The sequence below is a fragment of the Malaya genurostris genome, chromosome 3, assembly GCF_030247185.1.
Source record: "Malaya genurostris strain Urasoe2022 chromosome 3, Malgen_1.1, whole genome shotgun sequence".
Taxonomy (NCBI): Eukaryota; Metazoa; Arthropoda; class Insecta; order Diptera; family Culicidae; genus Malaya; species Malaya genurostris.
Genome location: NC_080572.1, coordinates 29,581,247 through 29,599,534, shown reverse-complemented (window position 1 = coordinate 29,599,534; position 18,288 = coordinate 29,581,247). Strand labels below are relative to the sequence as shown.

The window sequence follows — 18,288 nt, the reverse complement described above, 5'->3', positions numbered from 1 at the left end:
CACAAAGCGCCACGACTGATTAACGACTGGCTGACTGATCGAAAGATGCTGTCGAATAAGTAAATCATTGTCTATGGAGAGAAGAGGTTGGAAAAAGAAATGCTCCAACTATAGATTTTGTTGTTTTATTATGTTGAAATAATGTATTTGTTCCTGCTTCTGACACATTTCTGAAGAACCTTCATCAATGGGTATCATTTTTTTGTTTTTTGATGTATCAAACGTGAGATTTTAATGAAGAGTGATTTTAAATTATAAATGGCATATTTCTAAATGTTTGGATATGAAGGTTTTTACTAATTTTACATCAATTCTTCAACCGTGACAAAACTTTGTGAGCTTATATTCAAACAAGAATGAAACATTATGATGCAATATGGTTTCAAATATGACTAGTCGATGATACGTAGACCCAATTTGGTGACCTTTGCAACAGAAATAGTTTGATGCGATTTTCGAGAGCATTTCAGTTATAGATTTAAGTAGTTTTCCCATCGCCTTTCGGTTTTATCAGTACGTTTTTAACTCACTAACTAATGAATTAGTTTGCAGTGTAGTATAAAAAGTAGAATAAGATAACTTGAAACGGATAACGTACGAGCGTAGTTGCAAACAATCAATCATTTCCCTTTCAGAACGTTAGAATAGGCTGTTCTCGATGATCCAAAAGATCTGCAAGGAACACATGTATTAGGGTGTATATTTCCCTTCGAACTTGCTTCCATGTCCAATTTACCTTTAGCTATGCTCCACCAAGGCAAAGTTACGTATGTTAGGAATGCGTTCAAAGGAGTAGATTGCTGACGACGGTTTTCTTTCCAAAAGTGAAAAGTCTGCGTAAAACCCTTTGTTGTCCACAGTGGATTGTAGGCTCCATCGTCTAGTTCTGGGAGTAAAAAAAAAGTTTTCTAAATCTTTAGGGGGGAAATATCACGAAAACAAACATCCAAACCGATGAAAAGATATGACATGAAAATTCTTGAGGCTAGCTGTAAATATAACAAAAAATATGAACTTTTCACCTTTTCCCTTCTTTGGATGATAATCACACCAATAGTATATATCCGTTCCATCAGGGGTACGTCGTTTCGGCACTTGTTCTGTTGTGCGATCACTGAAGTGCTGGGGTCTCAGATAGAAACTATTGTAGCTAAGTTTCTTGACTTTCGGTAGGGTGGAGCATGCTTTTTTCGCACGAAGTTCTCGTAGTGCCGCAATGATATTTGCACTGTCCTGACGATCCTGCTCAGGGGACGACTCTTGTACTCCCGATCGTCCAAGATCACTTTTATTGCCAGTATTTCCATTGACATCCTCCTTACAAAAAGAATGGATGTTTTTTGGGCTATTTTCCACGGTCTTAGTGTTAGCATTCTCAGTACTATCCACTGTAGGAAACACATTCTTCAATGACGACTTTTTGCGGTAGATAAAAGAAAATCTACTTGTGGAATTGTTACTTTTACCTATCGTGGTAGCATTAGGGGTTTTGTCGTGTTGTTCTGCTATACATTCTTTGGAAATTGTTCCATTTTTATCAGTCACTTTTTTCTGTGATATTGCTTTATGTTTAGTACCAATTGTCTCCTTGGCAGGAAACTCTTCCCTGCCGTTTACGCGGATCATCTGCTGTGCATTAAACTCATTCATAACTCCAAATTTCACAATATCATCACTCAAGTCACCATTCAACGAAACAGCATCATCCGCTATTTCAAACTCAACCTGCTCGTTCTGAGATTTTTTACTCCTATTATTGTTTTCATTTTTCTTCATTAGGCTTGGAGATAACATAAGATGCTCGTTCCTGGGACTCTTTCGATCAGAACCACAACTACCACTTCGGATTACTGTTTTCTTCTTTCCTTTTCCATGCCCAAACTCAATCTCACTCTCAACTATCAGCAAACTGCGATGTTTGCTGGTTGGTTTTCCTTTGGAAACCGTACTTAAACAAGCGGGCGTCTCCAGTGCCTCCGCCTCACATTTGGGACACTGTACGTAGTACACGTCGGACATTTGAGCGGAAGCAGAATCGCTCCAACGTTTTCGGGGTTTGAAACAGTTGCAGCAGCTTCCACGACTATCTCTTCGAGTCTCAACGGTGGAACGGTTTGCAGCCATCCCCAAAGACCCATGGGTGGCGGCAGTCACTACGAGTGTTGAATCGGACACCGTGGAAGCAGGACGATCTACGAGAAAATGTAAATAAAGGGAAATTAAAAATAATAACAGGATTGGGAGATTAAAATTATAAAATATCTGTTTTGTTTGGTACTACCGCAAAACATTCTATGTGGAGTTCTAAGAAATTTTATAGAGATAGGATTATCTACAGAAGGGTTAGGATTTCATCTCATTTTTAAATTTGAACACGAATGCGAATTTTCAACTAAGCGATCGTCCTGCTACTCTGGTGTCGATTCAAAATAATGCGAACATTATATATTCATTTGAGTTCAAAGTGGCATTGTTGAAAAATAAGTTCTGACAGAGAATGTACTAATGTGCGTCAGTCAAAATTAAAAACATCTAAAAAATATTCTGTGAACATCATGATCGAATGAAATCTATTTAAAATCCGAAACTAGCCTTGAATAATGACAGGAATCAATTGAAATGTAGAAATTTGAAAGCCTATAGGAGCTATGACTTTCCTCGAACTGAATCAAATGATATAGTATTTTCTTCTAAGAAATGGTCGCGAGTTATTTTCTGAATCAGTAAATCGAGTCTGTAAAATCAATTGGCATAGTTATTCTTTTGTTCTCAGAAATGGTCATTATTATATCAGTTCATCGTTAATATCACTCAAGTTAGTATCGATATGATATAATAAGATCCAAACACGCTAGCGCAAGATCATAAAACGAGTTTTGAATAGACGCCCAAGAAGCCGTATCCTGTCGGAATTATTTTCAAAAAAATCCAAATGTTTCGACACACAAAAATTTATGTTAAATGCCAAAATAATAGATTCTCATTAACAGGCTAGGTAAGCTAGACTCTATATAACAAGCTAGGCAAGTGTGTAAACAGCATACTTCGTTCACACTGCATGTTCAGTTAGGGCATGGCATAATAATTACCAATCGTATTTAAACATGTTGAAGTTCTATAGTGTGAATCTAGTATTAGTACGTATAGGGTCTTAACAGAAGATATATGACAATTTTCTAATCATGCACATGAGTATATCGAAGTGAAAACAAAAGACTAGAACGAACGAATCAAACGAATGCAGACTAACATTTTTTTTTTTTTTTTGTTTCAATTATAGAGGTTTTAACATTAATGTCATTCGCCTCTTCGGGCCAGAAAAACTTTCTGACCCTATGTGCGGGGTTGGGAATCGAACCCAGGCGGGCTGCGTGAAAGGCATCGACTTACCCATCACGCTATACCCGTCCCCCTAAAGACTAACATATAGTTACTTTAACGTACGGAAATTGTATCAATAAAGGAAGAACGCACATCCATTTAAAGAAAGCTCTCACACTCACCATCTCGTAAATCGCCCGCTTCGATCTCGGAAACCTCGTTGGCCAAACAATCCAACCCTTCGTTCTCCGAACGAGCTTTACTGCCGCCGTAAGAAGGTTCGTTTGCGGTTTTTGTCCGCCATCCGCATCGGTTGAAATTGTTGAGATTCGCGCTGGGGTCACTCAGTCGCCTTTGATGCCGATAGTTGTAATATTCATCACAGTCTTCTTCCCACATGGAATCCCACATATCCGTTGCACAGAACCTGATAAGTATTGTTTTATACTCAATGACATTCTTTCATTTTGAAAAAAAAAATTGTTTTCCTACCCTGGTTCACTAGTTGGCGTTTCTACACCGGATCCTTTTGGTTTTGTAACAGCCATCTCTGCGTGGCCTTTGCTTTGGGGTCCTTTCATGCGCACAAACTCACAACGAGTCTGGGGTCCTCCAGAGCTAAACAATCCAAAAGACATGCGTTGTGCTACTTTCGAGCTGAGGCTAGATTGCTGTAGATACGAGATGAAGTTATTTTGATGAATCGCTAGGGTTCAAACGTCAATTACTTACACGTGCATCATAAACTCTTTTTAATGCATCGTAACGGATCGATCCTAGGAAAATTACACCTTGAACACTACCGTCGCGATCGGAAGCTACCAATTCCACACAAACCATTTCACCATCGCGTACCAGGATGTCGTGAAATACTTCGTCGAAATTATCCACCATAAAGCAGATGTGAGGATACGTGATCTCTTCACTCTCTCCTTTGGTGTCCATCTTTCTTCGGCTAGGGGAAGCATACACCTTTTGCGAGTGTCTTCTCAGTACCTGTAGCTCCTTTGGGGACGTTCTAGTACAGATGGCTAGAGTTAGTGTGTAGTCGAACTGATGAATCACCAAATTTAAATACACCGTTTCTTCCCAATCAACGTCTGGATCCCCAATCGGAAGCTTTCGGGAGTCTTTGCGAAACACCTCTATTTCCGTCTCGTACTTTGGCATGACACGAGATGATCCTTTGACGTGTTTTTTGCGCACGAAAAATAACAGATCATCACAGTCTATGCTGTGAACCTTTTCTGTTTGAAACAGGAAATGTCGAACGAATAGGTCTGTCCAGTAAGTAGTACCTTGCAGCACAACAAAACCGCCATCTGAAAGTAGTGATTATGTGTAATATTAACATCCAAATCATTGTTACGAGCATTTTTTTTTTGGTCTTGAATAGTTTTCATTTATCAAAGATTTTTATCTACGGTTATACATCGAATACTAAAGACGCTTCTAAATTGTAAATTGATAATTTTGCTAAAATTTTTTGACTTTAGCTGTGAAATATTTTGCATGGCCTACGACTGAAAGATTGAGTGTAGAATATTGAAATATATTCGTAAAAATTCTTTTCATCTGGCGGATACTAATTGTTAGCGAAACAATCGAAAGGGAATTCCCCCATTGCAAATCGAAAACATTCCGCGGACTATTGGAGGATAAATCAGCAGTTTTTGCATTGTTGAACCGATGCACAGTGGTCTCAATAATATTGAAACACGCGTCTGTGGGAGAATGTTTGTTCAGAAAGGTCTGCATCTTTTAATATAAATAATTCTTTTCACATAGAACGGTAGTATATTCTCTACTCTCCGGCAAATATTGAGTTTAAGGTGCAGCGTCAAAAATAGCTTCGCCCTCACCCCTCTCCACCCCAACATAGTTGCGCGCCAGGCAATGAGTAAGTTTTTTTTGCTTTGTTTACAGCCGGCTAAGACCGTTTACGATCCATCTCGCCACCTTTGAAGTTTATGACAGTACTGTTTATATTCCTTCTCTCTCCGTCTCAGTCGATGAAACCAAAACCGCCCGCTAATAGTGTTGGTTTGTAGGGTTTTGTGTATACGAAACAATGATAAACATAAATCAGCTGTCCAAAATTTGAGAGAATAGATTTTCTCACTTTATTTTGCCGTGAAAGAGATCAGCCCGATGAATGAGAATTGAACATTTTCTGGCTTACCCCCAGGAGACGTGACGAAATGTCATCCTGGGAAAAATCGATATCTGCCAGCCATTAAATGACTACAGGAAACACGTATTAAACTGATATGGAATATCTTACCATCCTTCAACAACTGCCGCATCTCTTTAGTACGCTGGAAATTGATTTCCTCCAGCAACAACTGAAGTGCAGTTGGCGGGTTTTTGAACATAACAGCTGCTGGTGAACTTGGTCCAAAGGATGCCATTGTGTTACACAGAAATCCAGAAGGATTATCCAAGATGTCCAATATAGCGCTTTACTTCTGATCAATTTAAATTGCCGAAGAAGGGATCCAAGCAACCAAAATTTCAAACCTTTATCGCACTATTCGTCTCACATTTACAATTTTCGGACATTGCCACAGTTCCATCAAAGATCGGTTACATCTCTCCGCTTGGACTTTATGTTGCCATCAACTGTTACTTCAAAGGCTTTAGGAATAGTACTGAGTATGGCTGGATCTTCATGAAGAAACTGGTAATGGTTCGGAGAGAGAGAAATACAAACTAGCAAAAATATACGCGTTACACACAAAGAGCGGATAGCGGTTTCTCTAGTAAATTCGGTATTGTAGCTGTCAACTTAAAGAATTAGGCTGAAAAATACTATAGGCTAACTGCATATCTCGAAATAGTGATTAAAACGACACCTTGCGATGACTGGCGTCGTCAGCGCGGTACTCTGTAATATCCTTAACCATGGTTTTATAAGTTAAACTCGACTATTTTAAGTAATATTTGCATAATCAGATGAAGTATGAGCACGGTTATTGAAAATCTCTTTCAAACCGTAAAATTCCTTAGTAAATCTTTAAGGAATGGAATAAAACAAGGAAGAGCGAAATGACAATGGGTTTCTCCAGGGAACTGTTTCGCGCACCAATAGCTCACTAAAACGCCAAAATTTGAATTATCCCGTTTTTTTGGTATCTTTGTTTCTTTTTTTTTGTTTCTATTATAGAGGCTTTAACATTAATTTAATGTCATTCACCTCTTCGGGCCAGACAAACTTCAAACATCACGCTATACCCGTCCCCTATCTTTGCTTCTTGTCGATTAAGGAAACTCGCGTACAAAAGCGATTAACCACATTTAATCTCACTACATACATTTGATACTCTTGCATCAATGTTTCTGTAATTCTATTACCCAATGTTCTGGGTAATAGAATTACAGGAAAAAACGACTTTTGATCGAGCTCGACCAGACGACCAGCTCGACGAGATAGGAAAATGTTTCTCTGTGTGTGTATGTGTGTTTGTGTGTGTAGAAAGCTGAACCAATTAAAACAAACTTAGATTTGTTTGAAAGCTACTAATTAACAAGTAATTATTTTATTTTAGACTCGTTCGTTATCATTTGTTTCAGATAGAAATAATGAAGGAACATTTTTACACCTCCTAACATGTTTTGGGAACAACTAAGGAAAAACTAACGCATATTAGAGTGTTACGTTTAGTAACGAATCTTAAGACACTCATTTCTAAAAGTGTACTTTCATATTTATTTAAGGCCTGAGCACAGTGGGTCGCGTATAAATTGTGAATCGACCACGTGGTTCCCTCAATTTCCTTTTTCGTCTGTGTGTTTAAGAAAGTTATAATGGAAAAACTGCGTTTTGGGAGCCTCATATCAATTATGCTCCTTATATCAACACCAATGCATTTTAAAGGGCTCATGTGGCATATTTTCTCGTAGTAACATGTTTTGTAATTCTTCAATAGGCTTGAATTTACTACCACGCAATGTATGCAAATTAAAACTTATAACTCTTCTAAGTGGATCGAATTTAAATATAAAAGTGTAACAATCGATTAAACATTCCATGATATGTCGAAGTAATTTCCACTTTAGAGTTTTAGGGTAATTCAAGGTACTTCCAGAGCCGGTATTCAGGAACCAGCATAACCCAAACCAATTCGTATGGCCATATGACGAATAAATTGCAATATAGAAATTCATCATCCTACAATTCCAGAATCGGAAGTCAGAATTGGATAAAATTGGATATATTTTAATTTGAACTTTTGTTTTTGAAAATCGATTAGACTTTTTTGAGAAAACGATTGAGCTTTGAGAAACGATTCGATACTGGAACCGGAATTCGAAATTCGGTGTAGCCGATGTCTGACAAATTCATCTGAGTAGCGGTATAGTTTACATTTGTTTTCAAATGTTTGAAAATCAACGTAGACATCTTTGAGGAATCGTAGTGCGAATAAAATTTTTGGGTGCCTTCCGAAACGAAAACTGAATACAACCAAAAATGAAATAAGTTTATTTGGTTATCGACTATCCAAATCTGCTAACCCGATAAACCTGATAAATTTATGTGTGACATTTTTATACTAATCACTCTGTATCTCATAAACCGGAAGTTGGATCTGACTAAAAAGACCATTCATTATAATCTTTTATGGTTCCTAGATTTCATTTGAATCTTAGATCGGTTCAGTCATCTACGAGAAAAATGAGTTACACAGTTTTAATTTCTTTCTACATATCATCCTGTAGTTCCGGAACCAGAGGTCGGAACCAAACATTATTCAGGAACCTCTTTTGGGAGTATACGACTTTTCATATGAATCTGAGTTTGTAGAAAACGGTTGAGTCATCTCCAAAAAAATTGAGTGAAATTATTTGTCACACACGCATTTGCTGATCTCGACGAACTGATTCGAATGGTATATGGCTGTTATGTTCTTCCAGCATTAATTGCTGTAAGTAGTTTGAATCAATATAATTATAGAATTAATTTCAACCCGAAAATTCTGCCATCATCTGGTTTACATATGGCATATTCGAACGATTATGTTGCCAAAAACGAACCGTGCTAAAATCGGTCCGAGGCAAAATATCATACTGTACACAGTCTTTCGGGTACTTAGAAACAAATGTATGTAACAGTATAAAAAATCGTGTTTTATGTTGCTCCCAAGCATTTCTTTGCCAGACAGCGCTCAAAACTTCTATTGCTGGAATAAGGAAAAAGTCGCTTACACAAAAATTTCGATTTCTCAGATAAAAATGGGCGGATTTTAACAATCTATGGCTTGTTGGATAGGTATTACCGTGCGGAATCTAAGTCTGAAAATATATTCTGTTTTCAAGTTCAATTGTGACAGATACGTTCAAAAAATTTTGACATAAAACTTCGTATAACTAAAAAAGTGAAAATCGGATTTCAAAACTATTCAATAGCGTTCAGGGTGACGGGGAGACCTTTCATTTGCGACTAGTTCGATCAAAATCGGTCCAGACATCTCTGAGATCTCGACCACTTAGTTGACAACACACATACAGACACACACACACACACACACACACACACACACACACACACACACACACACACACACACACGGACATTTACTCAGTTCGTCGAGCTGAATCGATTGGTATATGACATTCGGCCCTCCGGGCCTCGGAAAATTTTTCTAAAGTTTCTAAAAAAGGTAAAAACTGAAAATTTTTACATCTAGGTATGTATAACCTTAAACATCAAATCTCAAAACCAATCAGTTGCGTACTGGCTGACGTGAAGACCTTTCATTTGCGACTAGTTTCGCCATCTCTGAGATCTTCACCTCTTTGTTAACAACACATAACACAAAAAAGTTCGTCGAGCTGAATCGGTTGGCCTTACCGGCATCGGTGATTTTCCCAAAATTCGAGCAAATCCTATACCTATTTTTTTATATTTACAAAAATATTGTGAAAACTCACCAAAAAAATCTGATTTTTGCAGATAACGCGGACAGAAGTGTTTAAAATTTCAGTTGCATTTATGTAAATGAAGAAATAGAGACCATTGTAAACTTTGGAAGCTATCACACTTAGTTGGATATTTCATGCGCTCGATGCAGCGCACCGCGCTGGAGACGCTACGCGCCATGATGGCGCTTCCGGAGCTATACAGATAGCCTATATACGGCGAATCGTGCGAATCGAGCTTGTTTAAAAAAAACAAATGTTAGTAGATTTTTAAATCTGATTCATATTAATCTCAAGCTGGTATATGATTGTTTCCAACTACTTTCTCGCTTCACCATCAACAATGATCTCTGTTTAATGTGATTCATTCACATTAGTTGACATATTCTTGTCAACCGAAAAAAATAATTGTTTCAGCTGATTTTTTTGTTGAAATAAATCACTTATTTATTGCGTATCAAAAGAAGTAGAGTTGACAATATCAATGTTTTTTTTTTGTTTCAATTTAACACCTTAAGGTCATTCGCCTTTTCGGACCAGAAAATTTTTCTGACCCTATATGTGCGGGGTTGGGAATCGAACCCAGGTGGGCTGCGTTATAGCAAAAACATCATATTAACAAGATATCCAGCTCTCACATTTCCCGAACAAATCATTGGCAACATCCTTTTTTGCGAGCATGTCGCCCCCAGACGAGCCCGCATCGAATCTTATACATAGAAGTAGGGGAGAAAAATGTCAAATTCGTGCGCGCCAAAATAGCAGGGTTGCGCACGCATGCAATCGACATGATATGTTGAATGTGATGCCGTGCGATGGCGTTGCTGAACTGAAGATTGACTTCGCTCCAAGCTGACAGGGTCTGGTTATAGGCATCGACTATCCCATCACGCTATACCCGTCCCCAATATCAATGTTGATTCAAATTTGCTGTACCTTTATGCTAAGAGAAAAAATGATTCATTTTATCTGTGGTCTTATTTGTGTAATGATACAACAAAGTTTATTGTTTAAATGAACCGTACCAGAGCTGTTTTTTCAAACGTGAAATTTTATCTGCATACTTCTTTTTCTTGGAGCTATTCAACAATCCAAGCGTAAGTTTTTTTTTTATTCTATAATATAATATAATATTAAGGCACACTGCTTAAGCTCTAAGATGCCAAGGGTATTTACTAATCTTAATTATCGCCTAACTTAAAACTAGAGTAGTATCATTACATAATGTAGTATCAGGGTCGCGAATTCTCGAGAATCCAGCTTTCAGCTGGCGATCGGTAGTGGCCGGTGAATTGAAATTAGGATAAGATGATTCCAGATGGCGATGGTAATTTTCTATGTTGGCCGCATTCTTCGGTCCGTGAGGGTCCGCGGGAAACACCCCCAGGCTACGAAGGCCCGGCGGGTTGCCCGCATGCTGGTCATTGACTGGAGCGGTCTTCCGGTGATGGTGATGTTACGGAAGAGAATGAAAAAAAAGTAAATATTGTGGGAAACGGGGTAAAAAGGGGTGTGGGAACAAAATGTTTGAAAAAGACAGAGATCTAATTAGTTTCCATCGAGATGGTGTAGAAATAGGGAAGGGGGAACGAAAAAGTTAGTGACAAAAAAGATCTTGTTAATTCCAATGAAAATGGTGGACAGGGACGGGGATCGAGAGAATCGGGCGGATGTTAGTGTCGAACCTGTAGGTGGAGATTATATTTTCTGAGCGAGGAATAACACATTACACTTGTATATCAATGTGTTTAAGGTACTGGTATATGAGAAGCATATATGAACTATCCCGACTCGCCAACACATCCCGAACCGGCACCTCAGGCGGTCTACCTCGGGCCCTGAGGGATTCCAGTAGCTTCGACCTGGCGTCGCGATACACTACGCACGACCACACGACATGCTCGATGTCCTGATAACCATCGCCACAGGTGCAGAGCCTGTTCTCCACGATCCCGATACGCCGGAGATGTCCATTGAATGTATAGTGATTTGACATGAGCCGTGACTTTCAAAAAAAATTCATTGAAGCAGATTGGTCTTTCATAAATATCACCTTCTAATGCGCCCACTTTAGCCAGTGATTCAGCCTTTTCATTGCCCGGAATGGAACAATGCGAAGGGACCCAGACTAATGATATTGAATAAGACCGTTCAGATAAAGTTCGCAAGTGTTCCCGTATTTCCCCCAGGAAATATGGGGGATACTTTTCTGGCTTCATTGCCCGGTGAGCTTCCAAGCGTAAGTATTGATAATCAAATCAATAATATGAGCAACTCATAACATTCCATAATACGTTTTCTTCACAACAAATATTTGATGTAGGTTGTCTCTGTCTTGACCAGACTGAAATGGCACCGAATCGATACTATAGAAAGAGATGAACCAGAGTGAGAGTGTGATAATTTGTAATTGCTCACAAATATATGAATCGAAGAAAAATGTACTAAAAATAAATCTTTAAATTATTTACTAAAAAATATAAAAAATATAAATACTAAATACAAAACAAAACGAATGATTTTAAAAAACAAAAGCGTAAGTTCAAATGGTTCGTCCCGTGTTGGCGGTTCAATGCATTCTTACGAATCAGTTGTCATATGTTCGAGCCCCGACCTGGAAGGTTTCGGAGTGTCAGTAGGATCGTAGCACCAGCCATGCAATGGTTCTGTACACTGAGAATCGGCTGCGAAGTCTGTTGAAACAGCAGGTCAAATTCCATTACAGGAATGTTATACCAGGGCTTTGCTTTTAAGTTCAAATACAAATCATTTTAAGTTAATATCTTATCATTTATTTCAGCTGCCAAGTGTATAAATTTAAAGCACTACAAATATTATCTTTATCTACAGTTAGCTCATTTTAAACTGATTTTGCAAATTGAATTTACTATGAAATTGACAGGAACCAGACCCTTTCAGCTTGGAACGAAAGTTCAGTAACGCCATCGAACGGCATCACATTGAACATATCATGTCAATTGTATGGGTGCGCAGTGCTGCTATTTTGGGCGTGCACGAATTTGACATTTCTCTCCCCTACTTCTATGTCCAAAATTAATGCAGACTCGCCTGAGGGCGCCATGTTCGCAAAATGGATGTGGCCAATGATTTGTTCGGGAAATGTGAGAGCTGGATATCTTGTTAATATGATGTCTTTGCAGGAACGCACAAGTAAAATGTTTGTTAGTTTTATCATAATATTTATTGAAACTGACTAATCCTCTGAGAAAAATCAAATATCTAGTTTTGTTGTTCCAAGCAACAATATTTAACCTTGTCACTATTTCAATAAAATAAATCGTAGTGTGAAACCCAAATTTAGTTGCATTTATAATATTTTTTTTCAATGTTGCACATATTCTTCGTGTAACTAATTCATTTATCCTTCCTCGCTGCGAATATCCTGTCTTTATTTATGCTTGTCTCGAACAACGTTAAACTATTCACTGCAAGGAAGAGAGAAAAGTGAAAATGAATAAGCAATAATTGTAGAGAACCCGAATCTACTAATACATTCTTCGTTTCGTGACCTTCCATACATGAAACTTCTTTATCATTTCATAAAGAAAAATGGAGTATCAATTTAATAAAGAAACCTTTTAAGACTTCGTTCTGATTCCAGCTGCGACCATGAGTTCAACCAATAGCTAAATAGGAATAGAAATTATATGATGATACAAACAAAACCGTAATAGTTTATGAAATCATCAACAAAATGTCAGAAAATAACAGCTTATTTTATAATTTATAGAAGTTAATCGTTTGATTCAAATAATATTTCCGAGTAGATTTCATAATTAATGACGAATTACCTAAGATGATATTTAAGTATAATAAGAGGAATATGTTTTAATAAATTTAAATCGTTGAAACTATTTTAGAATTATATTAGGATAAGAATTTTATGTAAAAGTGATGCTACAGCGAAGAAAAACTTGTGTAAACTGCCTTAAGAAATAAACGTATTTATGAAAAAAAAAAAATTCTTCGTTGCTGGTATACATCGTGCATGTTCGTTTTATACATTCGTTTGTCATTCGTTCATTTATTATACTGTTCGAATTGATTCGAATAGCGTCACTACGATGATCGTTGGATTTAATTCTTCGCGAAGCATTCTTCATCTAATAATGCAATGGAGGAGTGCTGGGATATTGTTCATCACACACACATACACACACATACACACACACTCACACACACACACACGCACGCGCACGCACAAAACTATGATACGAATGCGAGGGGAAACGTCTTAATTAACGATAGCACGAACGATCATCGCGAATTAGGTTTTGACGATGATCGCTGCATGAATATTCGTTCCATATTCGCGTTAAGTCGTTCGGGGGTATGTTCAATGCGAATAACAACTGCCAGGAATAGATCTTCGTGCGAGCAACGAAGCAGCGTCGGTTTCGTTCGCACACGAATATACGGACAAGCCCGAATATCAGAGCGATTATTCTTTGCGTGTAATCAACAAACTTTGATGGCGAACAGGGTTGCTACATTTAAATCTATATTTTTCAGGAGAAAAATCTGTAAATCAATAACACAACTAAAGGCAATAGTTATTAGAACCGAATTTGAAGAAACAAGAACTTTTCTTCATCTGACTTTTGTAATGTTGAATTTTATAATACATTGTAAGAGCAATTTTACCACAGACTAACAGACATGACACTATGAGAAAATTCTTCTAAAAATAAATTTTTGTGGGACACTAGTTCCATCTATAGTGAACTGCGCGAACTATTTACTATCGGTACACTTTTTGTGTTATGTAAAAGTTTTTTTCACTAGTTGGTTCCCCCTCGTTTGTCAACACAGATCAGCTGCTTGCAGGGATGCCTGATTTCGTCAGGCTTTGAAAAAGAATCTTCGCAATAAATTAGGGGTTTACGTTTATAATATATTTAATCTTTCTAGCGATGTTTGAAGGCAACAATTTATTTTTCTCAACGTTGTTCAGAAAAATGACTTCCCAGGTACGTGAAACCTGTTGGCGGACAGGTACAACAGTGGGAAATTAGTTCTTCTATCGGGAATAACAAAACACGGTTCTGGTTTATGTTTTAACGTAAAAAAAGGAAATTGGCTTTATTGCTCTAATCACGGTTTTGTAAGAAATGAGAGTGAACACGTTTTATGTAATCGTTGGATACAGTATTTCATTAGTGTGTAGTGAGCAAAAAAGTGTTGCCAGATGAATCAGGGTTGCTGCTTACTTACCTGCTACACAGCGTTGGTGATTGTTACACTGTGACAAAACCGATTGTGGTTTGTGGTATATACATAGCTGTAATATTTCTTCTTTTCAGTTTGTTTGTCGCACGGAATGTTTAAAAATTTCATTATCGGGCCCGATGTGAAATGAACTTCTAGTCATCTATGTTAAGCTATTTTTGATTATGTTGGTAATTTTTACCCGCAATTAAGTAGCAGCAAGCCAGAAGCAAGTACATATCGTAACAAAACGGATGAGGATGAGAAGTAGGCACAATTCTGTATTAAGTTTTGGAGAGATGTATTAAATCTGTATGCTGCATGAAATCCGCATGACCGTACACAAATCAGTACATTACAGATAACCCTGTATGAATGGTACCTCTGTTGGTAACACAATTTGTGTGTCCTGACTGTACTGGAGCGTCTCTGAATGATAATTTGATGAAAAATATTGAAAACCGCCCCGGGTGCAACGTTGTTAGGGCGCCGTCAACCAATCCTTGGGATCTTTTTTTTGCTCGTTTTAGTCATCTTTCCGGAGATGGAGTTCAGCTTTTTTTTGCTCACTAAACCAACGGCTTATTTTACCCCGGGCGCCTAATTCTCTCGGTACGCCATGGGATGTGAAGGTTAACTAAAATGGTTGATAATTATCTTCGGTTAATATTTAATAAAGTAATGAGTTCCATGCTCGTCATTTGAAGTAATGATACAAATCTTTCGTCATTTTATATTTGCTTTATTTGCAATAATTAAACGCGTAATTTGTCAAACTTTATAAACCCACATACAAAGTGAATCAACGGAAGAGAATATTAAAAAAATCTAATCAAAATGTTTCTTTTTAAATGGATATACATTATCAGTTTTGGAAATAGTTTTAAATTTTATATCAATAATAATTGTACATATGAGTGCTTATCAGTATAATTCCACTCATCGTTATTAGTACCAAACAGCATTTTGAGCCAGCATGGCCTGCTCTTCCTCCAGTAATTTGCGTTGCTTCTCCAAGTATGCCTTCCGACGAGCAACTGAAGCACGTTCTTTTTCCGCCATGTCTTTCAACGTAGCTAAACGCGTCTTTTCCTTTTCCAAACGAGCTTCTTGCTTGGTTATAAATTTTTTCAGGATTTGCACAAAAAGTCCGATGGATTGGATGTTGCGAGTCTGTTGTTCAATTTGCCCGATAGTTTGATTTTTAGTCGTTGTATCCGTGACTGGATTTATATTTATTGTCAAATTAGATTGCAATTGATCCACCGAGACAGCATTTAGAACGCCGACAGCGGAAAACAGAATGAACAGTAATGCGGATTTCATTGATGATACCTGTTTGGATCTGAAATACTTGATCAATACCAACCGACAATTCGTTGTCATTCACGTAGTAGAAATTCACGTTTTATAAGACATCGATTTGGCGAGAGACTGCAAAGCAAATCTTCAATTTTCTCCAGCTAAGTAAATATATAACATTTGCATCTAAGAGAACAGACACATTTGTATGTATTTTTATTACGTTTCAACGAAAACTTTTTGTGAATTGTGTAAAGATTTCATAACTTTTTTTTTATTGCAGAGCATTGTTGGGAAAAAAAGTTATTCATTCGCTAGATCAACGAAAAAAAAACTGTTTGTAGGTTTTGCGTAGTCATCTATTCGGATGTGTATAGTAACTTGATATGCGAGTATGAAAACTATTGTTATCTAAGATAACGGTACCCTCAATCAACTAATGGAGTGAGATCTGCTGCAAAAAATTATTGAGTTATATCATTTTATTTAGCACAAACAATATCTTTATAAAGCAAATGCAGTTAGGTATGAATAAAAACAAATTCGAACTTGTAGTAAACGCTACTTTCGAGTTAGAGCATACACTGCATGCCATATCTGCAAATGATGGTATATAAACAGGAATTACAAAATATACAAAATATTTTCAAATATTCCAGTACCCAAAATATTGGGAGCGTGGTGCTTTAAGAAAATTTTGGGAGGGGCAAAAAGTGCCAACATATATCGATATATTGAACACGTAGTAAAAAAAAACACTTGATATTAATGTTTCAAACAATAAATTAAGATTTTTCTCGGTAGCCGGCTGCCCAGATCAACCAATATAACCAATTAATAATTTTAATAAGTAATAAAAATAATAAAGCGGAAATAAATAATAAATAATAAATAATGATTATTTATTTCCGGAAAGAATAATAAACAATAAATAATGATTTTATAACAACTGTTTAGAATATGTCAATGCAATGAATCAACTATTTTGTCTAAATCCTATTCACTCGTTTATTTTGTAACACGTAATTTCATTTATAAAAACGTGTTTAATCCACCTAGCAGTGAGATGATACCTATTTTTATCAATCCGCATGTGTTTTTTGCATGAATATTCTTCGGTGTTTAAGTTTTCATGACATTATTTTAATGACCCTCGTTTTAAGCGACAATTTGAGATTTTAATCACTCATTACTCTGTAATGTCGAAACTGCAAATCGGATCGAATTTGAATCTAGAAGTGTGATAATCGATTAAACATGCCATGATATGTAAGTTCCACTCTAGAGTTTATGGTAATTTAAGGTACTTCCAGAGCCGGTATTCAGGATAACCCAAACCGATTCGTATGGCCATATGACGAATAAATTACAACAGTTTTGAGTTCAACTTTGAAGCTTTTCGGGGTTGTCATCTTCTATATCGGTTTGAATTTTAAAAATTCATCATCATGTAATTCGAGAACCGGAAGTCATAATTGGATAAAATAATTAATTTTTGTATATAAGTTTGTTTTAATTAAAATTTTTGTTTCTGAAATTTGATTAGGCTTTTTTTGAGAAAACGATTGAGCTTTGAGAAACGATTTTATACTGGAACCGGAATTCTAAAAGCGGTATGGCCGAAGTCAGATAAATTCACCTGAGTAGCTGTACACTTTACATTTGTTTCAAAACATTTGAAAATCAGTTAAGACATCTTTGAGAGATCATAGCACGAATTAAATTTTTAGGTGCCTTCTGATCGACAACTGAATACCACTAAAACTGAAAAAAGTTAATTTTTTTATCGACTATCCAAATCTGCTAACCCGATAAACCTGATTAAATTATGTGGAATAGACATTTTTATACAATCCCCGAAACCGGAAGTTGGATCTGACTGAAAAGCAAGATGTTTTATAGAACTTTGAAACTTTTCATTTGAATCTTAGATGATTCTTAGATTTCATTTGCATCTTAGATCGGTTCAGCCATCTTCAAGAAAAATGAGTTACACAATTTTGATTTCGTTTCACATATCATCCTGTAGTTCCGAAACCAGAGGTCGGAACCAAACATAATGCAGGAACTTTGTTTGGGAGCATACGACTTTTCGTATGAATCTGAATTTGTAGAAAAGAAATTTTCCGAGAAAATTAATTGAAGTTATTTGTCACACACGCATTTGCTGATCTCGACGAACTGATTCGAATGGTATATGGATGTTATGTTGTTCCAGCATTTATTGCTGTAAGTAGTTTAAAACAAAATAATTAAAAAAAATTCTGCCATCATCTGGTTTATATATGTCATATTCGAACGATTATGTTGCCAAAAACGAGCCGTGCCAAAATCGGTCCGAGGCTAAATGTCATGAAAAAGAATGCTGTACACAATCCTTTTGGTTCTTAGAAACAATTGTATGTAACAGTATAAAAAATCGTGTTTTCCGTTGCTCCCAAGCATTTCTTTGTCATACAGCGCTCAAAACTCCTACTGCTGGAATAGGGGGAAAAGTCGCTTACAGAAAAATTTCGA

The 18,288-nt window shown here is 36.9% G+C and overlaps 1 protein-coding gene across 2 annotated transcripts; it reads right to left on the bottom strand.

The window, feature by feature from the left end:
* Positions 1–115: 115 nt before the first annotated feature.
* Positions 116–6,014, bottom strand: LOC131434637 (uncharacterized protein KIAA0930 homolog). Of its 2 annotated transcripts, XM_058601571.1 has the most exons (7): positions 5,606–6,014; positions 4,054–4,643; positions 3,814–3,992; positions 3,504–3,748; positions 1,023–2,192; positions 737–886; positions 116–672 (listed from the first exon to the last, which is right to left on the bottom strand). In XM_058601571.1, exons 1-7 carry the CDS (start codon positions 5,730–5,732, stop codon positions 632–634), a joined length of 2,502 nt encoding a protein of 833 aa, XP_058457554.1. In that variant the 5' UTR covers positions 5,733–6,014; the 3' UTR covers positions 116–631. The 2 variants fall into 2 exon arrangements, with proteins under 2 accessions (XP_058457554.1, XP_058457555.1); XM_058601572.1 differs by lacking the exon at positions 1,023–2,192 and having other exon boundaries at positions 5,606–6,004.
* Between the last annotated feature and the right edge of the window lie 12,274 nt (positions 6,015–18,288).

What these genes read in the sequence shown, in the direction of transcription:
- LOC131434637 (XM_058601571.1), bottom strand. Translation starts at nt 5,732, where the DNA reads ATGGCATCCTTTGGACCAAGTTCACCAGCAGCTGTTATGTTCAAAAAC. An exon ending in AGCGGGCGATTTACGAGATG is followed by an intron (nt 2,193 to 3,503) that starts GTGAGTGTGAGA and finishes ATTTTCTCGTAG; the next exon opens with ATCGTCCTGCTTCCACGGTG. An exon ending in TCATCCAAAGAAGGGAAAAG is followed by an intron (nt 887 to 1,022) that starts GTGAAAAGTTCA and finishes TTTTACTCCCAG; the next exon opens with AACTAGACGATGGAGCCTAC.